The sequence below is a fragment of the Gossypium hirsutum genome, chromosome D08, assembly GCF_007990345.1.
Source record: "Gossypium hirsutum isolate 1008001.06 chromosome D08, Gossypium_hirsutum_v2.1, whole genome shotgun sequence".
Taxonomy (NCBI): domain Eukaryota; kingdom Viridiplantae; phylum Streptophyta; class Magnoliopsida; order Malvales; family Malvaceae; genus Gossypium; species Gossypium hirsutum.
Genome location: NC_053444.1, coordinates 23,901,646 through 23,918,370, shown reverse-complemented (window position 1 = coordinate 23,918,370; position 16,725 = coordinate 23,901,646). Strand labels below are relative to the sequence as shown.

At 33.8% G+C, this 16,725-nt stretch overlaps 2 protein-coding genes across 3 annotated transcripts; one reads left to right on the top strand and one right to left on the bottom strand.

Annotated features, from left to right (window-relative positions):
- The first annotated feature begins 4,655 nt into the window (after positions 1-4,655).
- LOC107912527 (DAR GTPase 2, mitochondrial) lies at positions 4,656-8,650 on the top strand. 2 transcript variants are annotated; one of them, XM_016840739.2, is made up of 8 exons: positions 4,656-5,560; positions 5,642-5,746; positions 6,720-6,797; positions 6,891-7,044; positions 7,207-7,277; positions 7,358-7,496; positions 7,588-7,796; positions 8,313-8,650. In XM_016840739.2, the coding sequence occupies exons 1-8, from the start codon at positions 5,390-5,392 to the stop codon at positions 8,574-8,576; spliced, it is 1,191 nt and encodes a 396-aa protein (XP_016696228.2). In that variant the 5' UTR covers positions 4,656-5,389; the 3' UTR covers positions 8,577-8,650. The 2 variants fall into 2 exon arrangements, with proteins under 2 accessions (XP_016696228.2, XP_016696237.2); XM_016840748.2 differs by having other exon boundaries at positions 4,675-5,560; positions 7,400-7,496.
- A 486-nt stretch (positions 8,651-9,136) lies between these two features.
- LOC107912517 (uncharacterized) lies at positions 9,137-13,295 on the bottom strand. Its single transcript, XM_016840729.2, has 3 exons — positions 13,117-13,295; positions 11,801-12,164; positions 9,137-11,557 (listed from the first exon to the last, which is right to left on the bottom strand). The coding sequence occupies exons 2-3, from the start codon at positions 12,145-12,147 to the stop codon at positions 9,370-9,372; spliced, it is 2,535 nt and encodes an 844-aa protein (XP_016696218.2). The 5' UTR covers positions 12,148-12,164; positions 13,117-13,295; the 3' UTR covers positions 9,137-9,369.
- Between the last annotated feature and the right edge of the window lie 3,430 nt (positions 13,296-16,725).

The window sequence follows — 16,725 nt, the reverse complement described above, 5'->3', positions numbered from 1 at the left end:
AATGGTATTGAACTATTTCCTTCAATCAGACAGTTGGATACTCCTCCATCATCCGGATCCCAAAAAATAATTTTTCCTCCTCTTGAAGAAAAGAAAAAACCCAGTACTTATGATCTATTTTTACAAATCAAGGCTCAGAAAGAAGCAGAAAAATAGGAGGCAGAAGAAAGAAAAAGGTAAAAAGAAAAGGCTTTGGGAAAAAGACCTGTTGAAGAAGAAAGTACAGAAAAAAGTCCTTCTCCACCTAGACAGGTATCAAAATCATTGATGATTCAGAAGAAAAAACTTTCTGATAGTAATCATTTATCAAATTTTTTGAAGGATTACAATTAGTAAATGCTTCCAAAAATATCTGTTTTACAAGAATCTGAAGAATCTCCTACTGAAGAATTATCTTCATCAGAATCTACTTCAGAAGATTCTAAGTCTTTAGATGTTAATTCTGATCTACAAGTAATGGTCGCAACTCAACCAAATGTAAAAGTTGAAATGTCATATGATGGAGAAATGAGTGAAACAGCTGAACCCTCAAATGCAAAACCTTCACCTCATGTTTCGGGTGGAAAGATGATTTTCACTCTAGATGATATTCCAACAAACAAATGGCCAAAAATACTGCAAGAATTCCATGCTTGGTTAGAAACCAAAAGGTTGACAGAAGAAAATCATTATAACATCCTGATGGAATTTGTTTCCAAATTCACTGAAATGTTAAAAGACTAGTAGAATTCTATAAACCAAGAATATCAAATGCAATTTTTAGTGTTAACAGATTTATCGCAAACAATCAGGATTATTCATAATCACTTTATTGGAAGTCCTGAAGATTTATTGACTCTGAAAAGAAGAGAATTTTTCAAAAGAATATGTTGCTCATACAACAGAAGAGATTTGTCAAAGCATTTTTATGCAATGAATAAACTCTTTTGCGCCATTGGGTTAGATCCAAGTCTCAAACAAGCAGTGCTTGCATCCATACCTGATCCACTCCAAGTGGCAGTCAATCACAGCTTACAAAGACAAGGTAAAAACATCCTCAATTTAACTATTGGAGAAATCTAGCAAGAAACTTATATAGCTCTTGAAGACTTGTGCAACAGAAGAAAAGTCTTTAAGGATTATCTTCATGGTGATAGGATGTTAGATAAGGCCTGTGATGATTCTTATCTCAAAATAAAATGTGGCAAAGACAAATCTTGTTATTACTCTATCAGAAAAAAAAGACATTTCAGAATAGTGAAAAAGATTTTTCCAAAGATACCTAGAAAGAAAAAATTTAGATGGAGATTCCTTAAGAAGAAAAGATCTACCAAATGAGCTAAATCAACTCGTTGTTACATCTGCAATCAGAAAGGACATTTTGCAAAATTATGCCCCAACAACAAAAAAGGAGCAAAAATGATCTAGCAAATACAACAAGAATCTGGAATAAAGATCGGCAAAGATGATGATCTTGAGTCTTTATTCTCCATTGATGAAGAACCAAATGAGCAATCACTATGTGCAATTCAAAGTCTTGAATACAGTGACTCTGAGTTTTCATCAAGTGAGATATACATGATGCAGTCCTAAATACTTTCAACAACCCAGGTTTCTGTTCCCCATATTTCAGTTTCGATTTATCTTGATAAATACAGTAAGCCTATTACTATTATTGCTTTTATTGATACTGGAGCGGCAGGAACAATCATGAATCCATAAATTTTGCCATCAGAATGGTGGAAACCATATTTTCGTTACTTCAACTTTGCAGCAGACAAAGTATTTGCAACACATTTGGTGAGCAAACCTATCAAAATTCAGTTTTTCCCAAGATGTGCTGTGACTACAACAGTTTTAGGGTAAAAAATCCCAGGTAAAGATCTTGTTGGTTTTGATCTATATACAAAAGCCAAACAATTAAGAATTTTTACCTGAAGGACTAAGGTATAAACAAATGTTTAAACCTTTTGTCCAAATCCCTAAATTATTCATAGTTCACTCAGAAAAGTTCCAAGAAGTTGTTGAAGAATTGAAGGAAAGATCTTGTGCAGACTCTCATTCAGAATTTCTTCAGAAATGTGAAAATCCATTATGGAAATATTCTGAATTTTGTATCAAACTTCCTTTTAAAAGGAATGAAGATACCAATCCTACGAGAGCTAGTCACACTAGAATGGATCTAGAACATCAGAATCTAGCAGAGGAAGAATGTCAGCAATTGCAACAAAGATTGATTGAAGTTTCAAATTCATAATGGGCATGTGAAGCTTTTTATGTCAACAAAAGATCAGAACAAGCAAGAGGAAAGTTGAGGCTAGTAATTAATTATCAGCCTCTTAATCATTTTCTTTAAGATGATAAATTCCCATTACCCAACAGAAATTCACTATTCTCAAGTTTAGCAAAGGCAAAAGTTTTCTCCAAGTTTGATCTGAAAGCGAGATTTTGGCAGCTGGGCATAGATCTAGAAGACAGGCCTAAGAAGGGTTTCTGCATCCCAAATAAACATTTTAATGGACAGTAATGCCTTTTGGGCTTAAAACTGCTCCATCACTATTTCAAAAGGCCATGATAAAGATTTTTCGGCTTATTATGGATCAAACCATGATTTATATAGATGATATTCTTTCTTTATAGCCCAGCTCAAGAACAACATGCCAATCTCTTGGCTCGATTCAAGCAGATAGTTCTTCAATATGGAATCATGTTATCAGAAAGGAAAATGTAGATTGATAGAGAAGAAATAGAATTCCTTGGTATGAATCTTAAAGATGGAAAATATCAACTTGGTAAACATATTGCAGAAGAATTGTAAAAATTTTCAGTTGAAAATTTATCCAAGAAGCAAGTTCAACAATTCTTAGGAATTGTAAATTACCTCAGAGATTTTATTCCAAAAACCTCTAAATTTACAAATCCTTTAAGAAAAATGTTGGAAAAAAATTCTCCTCCATGGAATGCCAGACAAACTCAAGCGGTCAAACAGTTGAAAGAAGAGCTACAGAATTTGCCACCTTTACAGATTTCATCAGAAGACAATCTTGCAGACAGAAAAAAGTGATAAATACTGGGGAGCTGTACTTTTTGAAGAAAGAAATGGAAAAAGACAGCTATGTGGCTTTAAAAGTGGAATATTCACTAATGCTGAGATCCATCGCTCCACTTTCAAAGAAATCATTGCAGTAAAGAAAGATATATCTAAATTTGAATTTCATCTTATAGGAAATCACTTTCTTGTTGAAATGGACATGTCCTCATTTCCTAAAATGCTAAAATTCAAACAAGAAGATATACCCTATCCTTAACTGTTAAGATAGTCATAATGGTTTTCCAAATATTCTTTTGATGTTAAACACATTAAAGAAAAACCAATGTTCTTGCTGATATTCTATCTAGACCCTTTGAAAATTTCATGATAATGCCTTCATCATCAAAATCCAAGAAAACTCAACCTCCGCCTGTTTCTTTTTCTATACCTTACCTTCCAAATTCTCACCCAAAACATCCTCCAGAAGTGTTGAGTATAATTATGGAAAAAAAGATTCCACAAAGAGGCCAGAAATATAATGCTTTCTTATCAGCTGAGTATCTTTCGAGATTTTAGTGGGCTATTTCTTAAACCATTGGAACTTCAGGAAGAATATCCATTCATTCATCCACTTAAAATTCAATTCACTGAATTCCTTGATGAATTAAAATGGATGATGTGGTATTTGACACACCTGTTTCATATTGGGGTAGAATTCTTCATTGAAGATATTTTACATTTTCTGGCTATGGCTGCCCAAGATGAAATTAGTCCGGAGATGAAGAATTTAGCGATTTTTTAAAAATGGTTTTACCTTTTAGAACAATGGGTTGACATGATCATGAGAGAATAACTCAAAGATACAAGGGCACAATATATTGTGATTATTTTTTACAAGCCTCAGTATTTTATGCAGAATGGTCCATCAACACAATTAGGGTCATTCCCTAGTGCCTGGATACACAAGACATATTTTTCAGAGGTTAGTTCAAATCCTTATAATTATAATGATTTACAAAAATATTTGTGCCAAGTAAATAGAACTATTCCAGCAGACATATGGCCTCCAGGAGATGTATTAGCACCATGGGATATAAAATTGAGCCACCAACACCTTATTAAGAACAGTTGAAGAAGGCATTAGAAGAATACCAGTCAAACATACCAGATCCAAAATAATGGTCACAAGACTATCCATGGTTTTCTAGTAATGCCATTCAAAATAAGCCAGCTTGGACTAATTCGCAGGAAAAGACATCACTTATGAATGAAGAAGACAATTTTTACAATTCAAGTGATGGTCTTGAACAACAGATTGAACAGACGGAGATAAAGTGCTACAGAGTTAAAGAAGAAAAAACAAAGATGATAGAAGAACTGAACGTCACTTCTGATGTCAGCATAGGCTATGAAAGTGATTAGACGTGATGTTTCATTATGTTTGTTATATAAGTCATAAATTAGATGTGATGTTTCGCTATGTTTTTTATATGAGTCAAGAAAGTAGGCTTGTTTCTTATGAAAAAGTATAAGTCAAAAAAGTAGGTATAAAAATATGAGTCAAAAAATATATTTGTCTTTATATGAGTCATAAAAATAGTTTATTTTTTTATGTAAAAGAGATTCCTACTTATGAGGTTTGCTTGTAAAAATTAGGATAATTTTTATGTCAATTATATTCGCTTTTATTTTTAGTTTTTTTAGTAAGAATGAAATTTTAAATAGAAATAATCTGATCTATACAAATTTTTTTTAGTGGAGAGTAAAATCCAGTCTCAGCTCCTCTTGCTACATGTAAGTTCTATTCCCCCACGGTAACTCCACTAAAATGGTTTTATAATCTCTAAACCTCCATAACCTATTGGCACATCCGTGTGAACCACCTTAGAATCAAGCACCATTTGGTTGGAGGCTGCAATATGATTAGTGATATCATGGTCTGTAGAACTATAAACCATGCATAATTTCTTTTTCTCTGATGTTGAAGCATGCTTTGCTTCTTCAGTGTCTGGGAAAGTGAGATTATAGCTGGTTTATAGCCCACATGTAAATGGGCTGTGACTATCCGAATTAATTTTGTTCGGCTTTTGAAGCTTTCAAATATTCTTCACCTTCCTTACACTGCTCACCCATTTTTCACTTCATTTCTTCTATTTCCCTCAAAAATTTTCGTTTCCCGGACATTGATTCGCTATTTCCTTTGATAGATTTATTTTCGTTTCGGACGTAATTCAGGAGACAGCCACATTGCTCTCAACATGTTTGATTTTATGCCTGAACAAGCTCCAATTATCCTACCGTGACTTCTACATAAACCATAAACCCTAATTTATATACTCATTCACCGGTAGTAGTAAAAAACAAATCGCCAATTTACTAATGGCAACAGCTAGTACTGCGAGTAGAATAACAAGGAAAATAGTGATTGCAGTGAAGAAAGCAGCAAGTAGAAATAAAGGATGGTACGACCTCCACATGGCTGCGGCCTCAGGTGCCATTGCTCAACGACTTCCATTGGTCGATCTCGTAGCTGAGATCAGAGACGCCAGGGTATGCTTCTTTTATTTTCCATGATTCTTTCTTGCAAGATGAAACTTATAAATAAATTTGTTGACTGCATTAACCTTACAGATTCCTTTATCATCTGAAAATGAGCTGTTGAGAGACTTCCCCGCTCTTTCTAAACGAATTGTTGTGATGAACAAGATAGACCTCGCAGACCAAACACAAGTAAAGGTTGCTATTTGTTTCTGTGTTTCTTTTTTATTTGCCTTTCATTTCGATTCCAAATTCCACTGTTTCTGTACTAGTATTATTATGTCATAAAGTCCATTTCAGTTGGAGAATTCACATAAAACCATAGTAAATACTTGGGTAAAAGTGTCGTGGAAGAGCTGGAGTAAATTGCATTTTACTTCATCTACTGAAAAATTAGTATGTTAGTCCCTATAGGTTAATCAAAAACCAAATTGATTATTTCTTTTAAAAATATCATTTCTATTGTTAAAAGTTAGTGTCACTAATAAAATAACTAGATAATGATATGTGTGGTACACCCTGCTGTTGACGTACAATGAATAAATTTTAACCATAAAATGAATAAAATTTTTAATAAAATGATCAAATTTTTAATAAAATGATCAGTTTATTATTTGATTTAATGTAAAAAACTAACTTATTCATTTTTTTAGCATATGAGTCAAAATACAATTCAAACTTCTAGTACAAATTGTTTCATGATTATTTTACCTAAATACTTTGCACAGCTGTAGATAGGTGAACATTTTAGAATATTTATAAAATAAAAGTCAATACTTTAAGATTTTAATTTTTTTATTTAAGATAAGGTTTTTTTAAAAAAAAAAAAGAGTAGTCATTTGATGCGAAATTAAAAAAAATTAAAATGTAAATTACATATCCTTAACTCATATATTAAAGTTGGATTGTTGATAGTTTTTAATGGAGCTAATGTTTGATTAACTTATTGTAACAACTTTGTCAACTCTTTTAATAATAATATTAGATAGATATAAATAATCTTTATAAATGTCATTTAATTAGAAAAACTACCCTACACCTTTATGGCTATGTAACTTCTTTCTTTCACATACTTCCTCTCAAAAGTATTTATTTTTTTCATTATTTATTTATTTATATTTGTCTTGTAAATTTTTCCACACATTTAATATTTAGTTCAATTTTTTTTAAGGGATGGATGAGATATTTTGAGCAACAAAATTGCATTCCTTATGGAGTCAATTCCCATAACAAGGACAGTGTGAAAGGGGTATTTCATCTCTCCTATCTAACCACTAAAACCTTGTTTCCCTTTAAGATATATTATGTATACTAACAATTTATAACAATTCATTGCTCACAGCTGCTTAATTTTATACAAGCTCAAGTTAGGGGACTGTGCAAAGCTAATCATCATGCTAGTGAGACAATAACAATAATGCTAGTGGGGATTCCTAATGTTGGAAAATCAGCACTAGCTAATTCTTTGCATCAGATGGGGAGGATTAGTGCTGCAGGTGCTTTAACCTTCTCAAATCCTCTCAGCTTCAACATTGTTTTATTGTTTGGTTGGAATGGAATGATTTTAGGCACTAATTTTAGTAGTTCATTAAAATTTCTCTTGTTCCTCTCCTGCTTAGTGAAAATCTAAACTATCATCCCATGTTCCTTCTTTATAGAGAAAGGAAGGTTGAAGCATGCAACTGTGAGTCCTCAGCCTGGAGAGACAAAAGATATCAGCAGCTTCAAGGTATACATGCCACCATGTTGTAATGGTTTTTTTTTCCCTTAATTTTGAATCATTTTTCTCCATCAATGTTGTGCTTGTAGCAATATAATGGAGTGTTTCATGCTCAACACTTACATCTTCAGATTGGTAGCCATCCCAATATCTATTTGTTGGATACTCCTGGTATTTTGCCCCGTATGATTCATGATGCTGAGCTTTGCTCCAAACTAGTATTAACAGGTGGGGGTGATAACCATTATTTTTTCTCTCTTTTAGGGCTCAAGTATATCTCCTCTATTAAATCAAAAAAATTATGTTTATGCAAGTGCAGGGGCAATCAGAGACGGTCTGATTGAGCAGAAGGAACTTGCTCGATATTTTTTGACCATTCTTAACTTAAGTGACCAATATAAGAAATGGGCAAAATTTTCAACCAATGAGGATAGGCTGTTGTCATTTATAGAGCACAAAGTAGAAGATTCAATTAGCTCTAAGCTGGAGATGAGACAAAAAAAGCAGCATATGATGGATCACACTCAGGTATGGACACTTGTGGGTAAAAGTATCATGGAGGTCATTATGTTAGAAGTCGAATTGCCCCTTCTACTAAAAAAATGGGCAAGTCAGTCCCAATAAATTAGATCAAATAGTAAATTGATCGTTCTGTTAAAATTTTCATTTATTTTTATTATTATCCCTGTATGTCGGCATGAGGTGCTGCATATGGCACGTCACGTGTAACTATTTGATTATTCTTCTATCAAGCATTCCATTTTTTAACAGTAGAAATGGATATAACTTTTACAGAAAGGATCAATTTGCTTTTTTATCTAATGTACAATGACTAATTTGCCCATTTTTTTTAATAAATAGGACAAAATTCAATCTAACTCCTAGTACAAGGGCTTCCATGATACACGTTAACCGACACTTGTGTTATTTACAAAGTTAGCCTGACTGAAAAATGCAATTAACTCTTACTTTTCTGTAATCTTCAACTATATCAACTGTTGAGGGAGCTTCTGCTTCATAATTTGTTTTCTTGAGTTGATGCAGGACTTGATTGTGAATGATGTTCGTGGGACTATCTTTGATACCATTTCATGCTTTGATGGTAATATAGAGCTGGAGGAGGATATGATAAAACTTATGGAGGCAGAGTTGGTAGCATTGAGGGAGGCTTTCCGTGTTCCACAAGGATTAGGTGAATATGTCTACAATAGAGTTGTTAGTGTTAAGTTGCTAGATTTGTATCGCACTGGGAGGCTCGGGCATTATACTTTAGATACACTCCCTCTAACACTTCATCATCCCATCTAGTCTATATCTACATTGCCTGTACAAACTACATTTTTGTCCGTTAAATTTTATCCAAAGCTTTTCATACCATTTAACCATACCTAGCATTCTAGTTGCGATTACGTGGTACATTTGGAAAAACTAATTCCAACCATCAACTTTGCAATAAATTTGAAATGATTGAGAATTGAAAGAGTAAAATAAATAAAAACATAAAAAAAAAATTCTTCCTTTAAAAGTATGCTCAGGCCTTGTGCTTCTTCAAGGTACAAAAATATTTTTCTGAAGTTAAAACTTAATTAATTTTTAACTTTTTACTATTGTATCCGAAAAAAACCATTAACCTTTAACCACTTCCTTCCGGTACTTTTCTACTACACTTTTTAACCACAACAATAAAAAACTAGCTCTTAATAGGAAAAAAAATAAATAAAAGAAAAAGTAATTTTATTTTTTAAATATAATTGAAAATTAAAAAAAAATACATTATTTTCTAACGCACGCACTCTAAGAGACTAATTCAAACTTAAAATTGATTTGAAAAGCAAATAATGCAAGTACTAAACTTGAAGAACAAGAAATCAATCCAAATGGAATTCAACCTACCTATTTGCCACCATAACATAACAGGATGATAAGATTAAGTTTGCAACAAAGTCCAAGTAATTTAGCCTAATACATAAAATGCAACTTTGAAGAACAATACAACTATTCATGGCCTACAAATGAGTTCAAAGGAGCTGGATATTATCTAAAGTAACCATGAAAGCTGTACAGCGTTATACATACATACAAGGGGAGGTAAACATTTTCCCTATAAGCTTACCTTGCATGAAACCTTGTTATGCCCAACTCCTTTGCACCGGGTACAACACACAGATCTCCTAATAATTCCCTGGCTTTTGTTTCGTCTTATTTTCTTTGGTTGTTGAGCTGCTACTGGTCGTGAGATGCTTGGAGGCATTATCTGATCCTCATCTTCCTCGGAATCTTCTTCATTTCCACAAGGGTGAGCAATGGTCGAAGCAGGATTTATGCTCTCAGCAAATGCTAACCGGAAGCTTTCAGCTGTGTAGTATTTTGAACAATAATCATACACACTCCTACCTGTGCAGTTAAAGACAGCAACTGCATGATGGCAAGGAAGCCCAGTTGGTTTCCACATAGCACAACTGCAGTGTTGTTTGACAATATCCACAACATTGATGGAGCTATCATGAACTTCAAACAGGGTGTCGGATGAGAATAATACTTTCAGACCACGTGCTTTAACACATTCTTCTTGTAACTTTTCCTGCTTTGACGGTGTAAGCTTCATAGTCCAGTTACTCGATTCCGTTCGACGAAGTTCCATTAATTCCATGATTTTACATCTTATTACTTCAACCTTAGGTATGATGGGTAGGTCTCGTGCTTCCTCTATCCAGTTAGCATATGCCTCTGCAATGTTGAGTGTTATGTGATTAAAATGCTCACCCTTGAAAAAGGCATTTGCCCAATATTCAGGCTCATTTTGCATGATCCAATCATAAGCACTTGAAGAAACCCGTTTAATTTGCTCAGTGTACATCCTAAAACCACCAGGTCGGACTGCTTTCGCGGCAGCTAAGAAACATCCAGGCAATGAAGCCCTTCCTTCTCCAAAGAATGGTCCCTTCAAGTTCTGTATGAAACTGTCCATCAAGTAGTATATTGAGTAACCGTGGTGAGCATTTTCAAATATTTCAAGTACATGTTTCATTAATCCCTTATCTCTATCAGAGACAAAGGTTAGAGAACGGGAAGTCGACACGGCAGATCTCAACTGCTCAAAAAACCAATGCCAACTGTCCTCATTTTCATCATCTACAACAGCAAATGCAACAGGGAAAATACCATCATCACCATCCAGTGCAGTCGCTGTAAGCAGAATTTCATGGTATTTTGATTTCAAAGGGATGGCTTCGAGGAAAAGAAGTGGACGACAACCACTTTGGAAACCACGTATCAAAGCATTAAAGGACAGAAAAAGACGCTGAAATCTTTTATCATCTCCGATGACAAGCTTCGTAAAACTACCAGGGTTTGTCTTCTCTATCTTCTCACAGTACCAAGGCAACTGGTTATATGCATCTTTGTATGAACCCTGAAGTTGCTGCCGAGCATCTTCAATTCCACGCCATACTTGCGCATAGTTCAGCTCAAGCCCAAAATCACGAAGAAGGCCAGTTGCAATTTCTTTTGGTTTGTGGTGTGGGCTATCTCTCAACCTATCCTTTATAACATTCACCAGCCAATTTTTAGCTGGAGTAGCAATCTTCCATGATTCGCCACCGCAAGTATGTGGTTCATGTAACATTTTAACCCTAAACACACTGGCAGATGGGACCCAAGATGCATGAATCCTCCAAGGACATCCTTCTACTGCACATACAGCATTAGCACGATTGGTGTCATTCTTTCTTAATTTATAACCAAAGCGATGTGCAATGGCATATTTCTGTAGAGCATCACGGAATTCCGCCACACTTCTGAAATCCTGGCCTTCAGTAATACCATTTTTCCATGATTCAACTTGTTTCTCCACTGAACCATCAACAGGGCCAAGCTGGTGGTCCCCATTATTAGCTACAACAATGGGATTGAATTTCCTAGCTACCTTTTTCCTGGGCGGAGTTTTCTCTGTCTCCTCAAGATTGTCATCAACAGTCACAATGGTAAGACCATTTGCAGCACGTTTCCAGGAGGCAGTGCGCCTTCGTTTCTTGACAGTATCAGCAGGAGAAGCACTCATATCAATTGTATCTGTGTCAGTTGCATCAGCAACACTGACCTCAAAAAGACCATCAACAATGTTACGGCCAGCAGTACGCTTTGCTGCTCTAGAGGGACTTCGGAGTGCTGCATTGACACCTGCAACAGAGTCAGAAGGGGTTGCTATACTGATGGTAACATCCTTCAGGCCGCCAGCAGAGGGAGCAACTTTGGAAGTAGCAGGACGTGCAGCAGTGGCTTTCTTTTTCCTGCAAGCGATGAATGGTCTTAATGAAACTGTAGATTTCACAATTTCCATAATTAACCACAATGCAGAAATACCAAGGGAAACCCACACTCATCAAAGAAGACGGATTTTTTCAGCACATTCTTATTTTGCTTGCTGCTGATGCAATGATAATGAATTTCCCTATAAATTTAATGCGACAAAATAGTAATGACAACAAAGAGAATCTAGAAAATGGTAATAATTGCAGGTAGAGAGTAATTACCTCTTAGCAGGCATGCCATGATTTGCAGGAACAAAGCCTGCTTTCCCTGTAAGGAAAACATCTGCAGTCACCGAGTCCTTGTGAAAATCACACATCCTTTTTAGGTCTTTCTCATTAGACAAAGTAATTAGTGTTCTCCTGTTTCCGGGGAGAAAATACTTGATAGCCAAAGATTTTAGTTCCAAGTTACATTTCTCAGCTAATTTGTACTTGAGATCATCGAATCCTGTCTCAGGGCTGATGTCCAAGGCATGTGCCTCTCCTCCAGCATATAACATGGATCCATCATCTTTTGTCTCAAATTCACCACCATGCTGGCAAATCAAGATCAGCTTCCCCCGCACCATTCCAAATTGCTTCTTAACTTAAATGAACAACAAATTTACAAATAGATTACATAAACTCAAATGATAAAAGTAAAAGCTTTTAAAATCATTACAAACCATACATGGCCTACAAACATCGTTACATGAAATACTGCATGCAAGGCAATTGACAGGTATGGGAGAAACCCACACAGACATTAGAAGTACAAAAGGAAATTTTCAGGTCCCCCAATCATAGAACTGATGCACAAGATTCAGTCGAAAATGCCAAACCTTTCTCAACTTAACTAAAGTGGAAGACACAGATTTTCTTTTACTAATCATCATGGTAGTCCTTAAAGGCACACTTACAGTCAGTAGTCAAACCAGTTGAAGCCTCAAACAACAGAGCACGACATTGTCTTAAACCATCAAACCAAAGGAACCAACTTGATAATTTATCAGTGGAAGGAAAAAAAAAGTACACAATTGACAAAAAATATATATCTACATTTCTAAAAACATAAAATTTATAAGTAACATCCCATGATTGATCAGTGATTTTGTTTAGAAAAGCGCTCAAAGACAACATATAAAACAGCTAAACGGGTTTATCACCCCCCCAAAGTTTATTTCAAGATGAAAAAGGCTGCCAAAGAAACCAAATAAGTCAATGTCTTCCACTGCTAGTGAGCTAAAGAAAAAAAAAAGATCTTTTTAAAACCAAAGCAACGGTCATGATAACCAGATCAGCAAAAAAAAAAAAAACCCACCAAAAAGCAGAACCATTAACGAAGACCCAACAATCTAAACGAGAAACTAAATTACATTTTCCACTCAACTTCAAGGAGTAACAGTGCATGCAAAAGAATTAAAAGAAATTGACTAAATTATGGCATGCAAACCAAGAAAGAAAATAAAAATAAAAAATAAAAAGAAATTAGCACGAAAAGGAGAAAATCGGATAATAAATTTTAGAGAGAGAGAGAGAGTAAAAGGGGGAGAATTTACCAGACTGGAAAATCCGGGGCTTGGAATTGGAGGAGAAGAAGAAACCCTAAAGCTTGGGGTTTTTTTTCGAGAAATTAGGAAAAAAAAGAAAAAAAAAGAAGAACAAGTAAAGAAGGGTAGGGGTGTGATGTACAATAAATAAAAATTGGGAATTGTCGGGTCAGCGTTGGAAAAGGAATCAATTTCAAGGGGTTGTTTTGGAATTTAAGGAAAATATAATAATAATAATAATAATATTATTATTTATTAATATTCGTGATAAATGCCATAGTAAAAGAGTTGTTGATAAACATGTTGTTTGAGTGCAGGTACCAATAGACTTCACATTTTTCACTTTTTATGTTTTATCCGTATATTTTGTTTTATTTCCATCCTGCTATAATTCTAAAAGAATATTAGTGTTTTCAAAATTAGATTTGATTCAATTAGATTTATTGAATCGAAAATTAATCGAGATATTATATTGAAGAGAAATAAAAAATCAGTTGGCTAATAAATCAGTACAAATTGATGGTTGAGCTGGATTTTATAACTTCTTTTATTTTTTTATTAATTTTTAATAATTTATTTAATTTAAACCAGACAAGTATATTGATAGGGAATCGATGGTTTGAATGATTCGACTATCAATCCTATTCTAAAAACATTGAAAATTTATGTTATTTTATATTTTAAGCTACCCATAAGTTTTTAAAATCTCGAAATTAAAAGATATTAACATCACGTCCGGTTCACTGGAATAGAATAGGATTCTATCCTTTTTCACACTGTAATGAAATTGAATAAACATAACAGTGGAATAGATATGTAATACAAAAAAAATCAAATAACAAATATGTCCTTAAATATTTTAATGTATTTTTCATATCAATTTAATATTAAAGAATATTATTTTCTATCAAAAGAATAATATTTAAATATAAATATTTAAATTATATTTTCTATTAAATTATATTTCAAATAAAATTTTATATTAAATTATATTTAAGTATTTTTTATTAAATTATATTATAATATTTAGAATATTTTATATTAAAATAATTTTATATTTTATATTAAATTATATTACAATATTTTTTATAGTTTCTAAAATTTAGAAATAATATTTTATATTAATTTATATTAAAATATTTTTTTATTTCCTCCATTTTTACATCTTCGTTGGTCCCATCTCTCTCCCCAAATTCATCTTCATCTTTCTCTCCAACATTTTTCCAAATCAGATAAAATCGCAAAGTAAAGAATCCCAAGATTCAATTATTCATTAATTGCCTATATGTCATAAGATTAAGAATAAAATATATTTTAAGTCTTTTTTTTTTCGCGAGGAGTTGGATGAGAAGAAACTCTCATGTCTAGTTCTGTAGTAGAGATGGAATTCACCAACAACCATCAACTATAACCCAAAAGAACCCAATTCCGTAAACAGCATAGAGGAAGAATGAAGGGGATATCTTATCGAGGTAATTGAATTTGTTTCGGTAGATATGCTCTTCAAGCACTTGAACCCGCTTGGATTATATTTAGACAAATAAAAGCGGGGCACCGCGTAATGACACGAAATGTACACCATAGTGATTTAGTAGTGGTGGAACTGTCCTTGAAGACCTATATTATTTTCTAATTGGTGCAATTTTGCTTCAAACATTAGTAAATGTCACACCATGTTTTTAAAAAAATGTTGTTAGAATGTTATCAAGCAAGTGAGTTGGCTTAATGGTTAAAAGCATAAATAAACCCTATTAGGTCCCATGTTCCATTCCCCACATCCTTATTTTTTTTAAAATTTTTTTTACTCATAAAACATTGGTTAAAGTTTCCATTGCCATCCCCTCCTAGTTACATGCAAGGGAAGATTCTTTCTTTTTTTAACTAGTCAACTTTCCCCCATAAACCCCCTTTTCACTCCGCATGTTCCCCATGATCCACTTTCCATGCCATTGTCCCCCAAAGCTTCCATTTTCTCTCATTTACCAAGCTTGAACTGTTCATCCCACCTAAGGTAGTCAACATTCACTTTTGTTTTCTTTCATTCTATTTTCTTCTCCTCCTCTTTTGGTTGTTCCTCCTCCTTACTCCTCCCTTTCTCACTTTTTGTTTTATTTTAGCCTCTAAACATCTTCCTTTACACCATCGATTTCCATTTTTTTTACCACCACTTGATATCATTATCCACCACCAAACCACCACTTCACCATCGCTGCACAACCGTCAGACGATCGTCGCACAACCATCAGGCGACCGCCACACTACCATCAGACGACCGTCGCATCACTGTCGTAATGTAAGTATCTACAAGGAAAACTCTATATCAATTTCTCTATAACTTATAACCGTCTATAGGGGGTGATTTTTACATGATTATTCGAAGGGTTGGTTTGATTATTCAGATTCTCTACACCATAAAAAATCAATCGGATTTCTTCATAAAAAGGAAACAAGAGTAAGTTCTCTACTTAAACTCTTAAGAGTTAGAGATTGAATTCATGCCCAAGACTAATAATTATATTTCTTTAATAAACTATCTTTTTAATCGGATAAAGTGGGAGATAAGTCTTTTTGTTCCATAATTGAAGATTGGAGTTTAGATCTAGTGGAAAGGCTAATCATCAGGTGTGGGTTTAACTTATTAGAAAATTTACACATGAAAATTATTATCGAATAATACATATATTTAATTAAAAGTGAAATCTTGTTAAAGATCTCCATGATGCAAAATATTGAGAATACATTATTTATTCAAAATGGGATGTTAAATCTGTAAAAAGGGGTGATATTCAAGTAAGTACTTTGAATTGATCATTTTGTGAATGTATGATATAATTGTTGTGATTTAATGATTGATGTGAAATGATGTCTACATACAAATTCTCATGATATGTGATTTTATGACAAGATTGATTATGCATGATATATAAATAAATCATGCCACTATTTTGATAATTGAAATAAAACTTGCATGTTAAGCATGCCGACTATGTTGACTATAAATTTGATTCGCATGTTAAGCATGCCGACTATATTGATTATAAATCCAATTGCATGTTCAGCATGCCACTAAAAATATTGTTCATATGCCATATCACATGTATGGGGTTGGGATGATTACGAAAGGAGGAAGACTTTGGTAGTTTTACAGCAATATTGAGTGGCTTGACCACAACGATGCAGCTTGACTGCGATATTGAGTGGCTTGGCCACAACATGATGTGTTATTCAAAAAGTTTTTATTGGTGTGTAGCGGAGATGGGAAGGAATGTTTTTGAAAACCTTGCATTGATTTATGAAAAAGCTCTGCATTGACATTTTCACGCACCTTAATATATATGAGATGATGTTGAATATAAGTGTTGCTATATTCATGAAATGTATGGCTTAAATTAGGGGTGTGCATAATTCGGGTAAAACCGAAAAATTCGGTTAACCGACCGAATTCGGTTAATCGGTCGGTTAACCGAATTTTTTCGGTCAGGGGTTAATGAATTTTTTTATGATTTTTCGGTTAACGATTAATTCGGTTCGAAACCGGTCGGTTAACTGAATTTTTTCGGTTAACCGAAAAAATTAATAAATAAAATTATCCAACCCAACCCAATTAACCAACCCAAT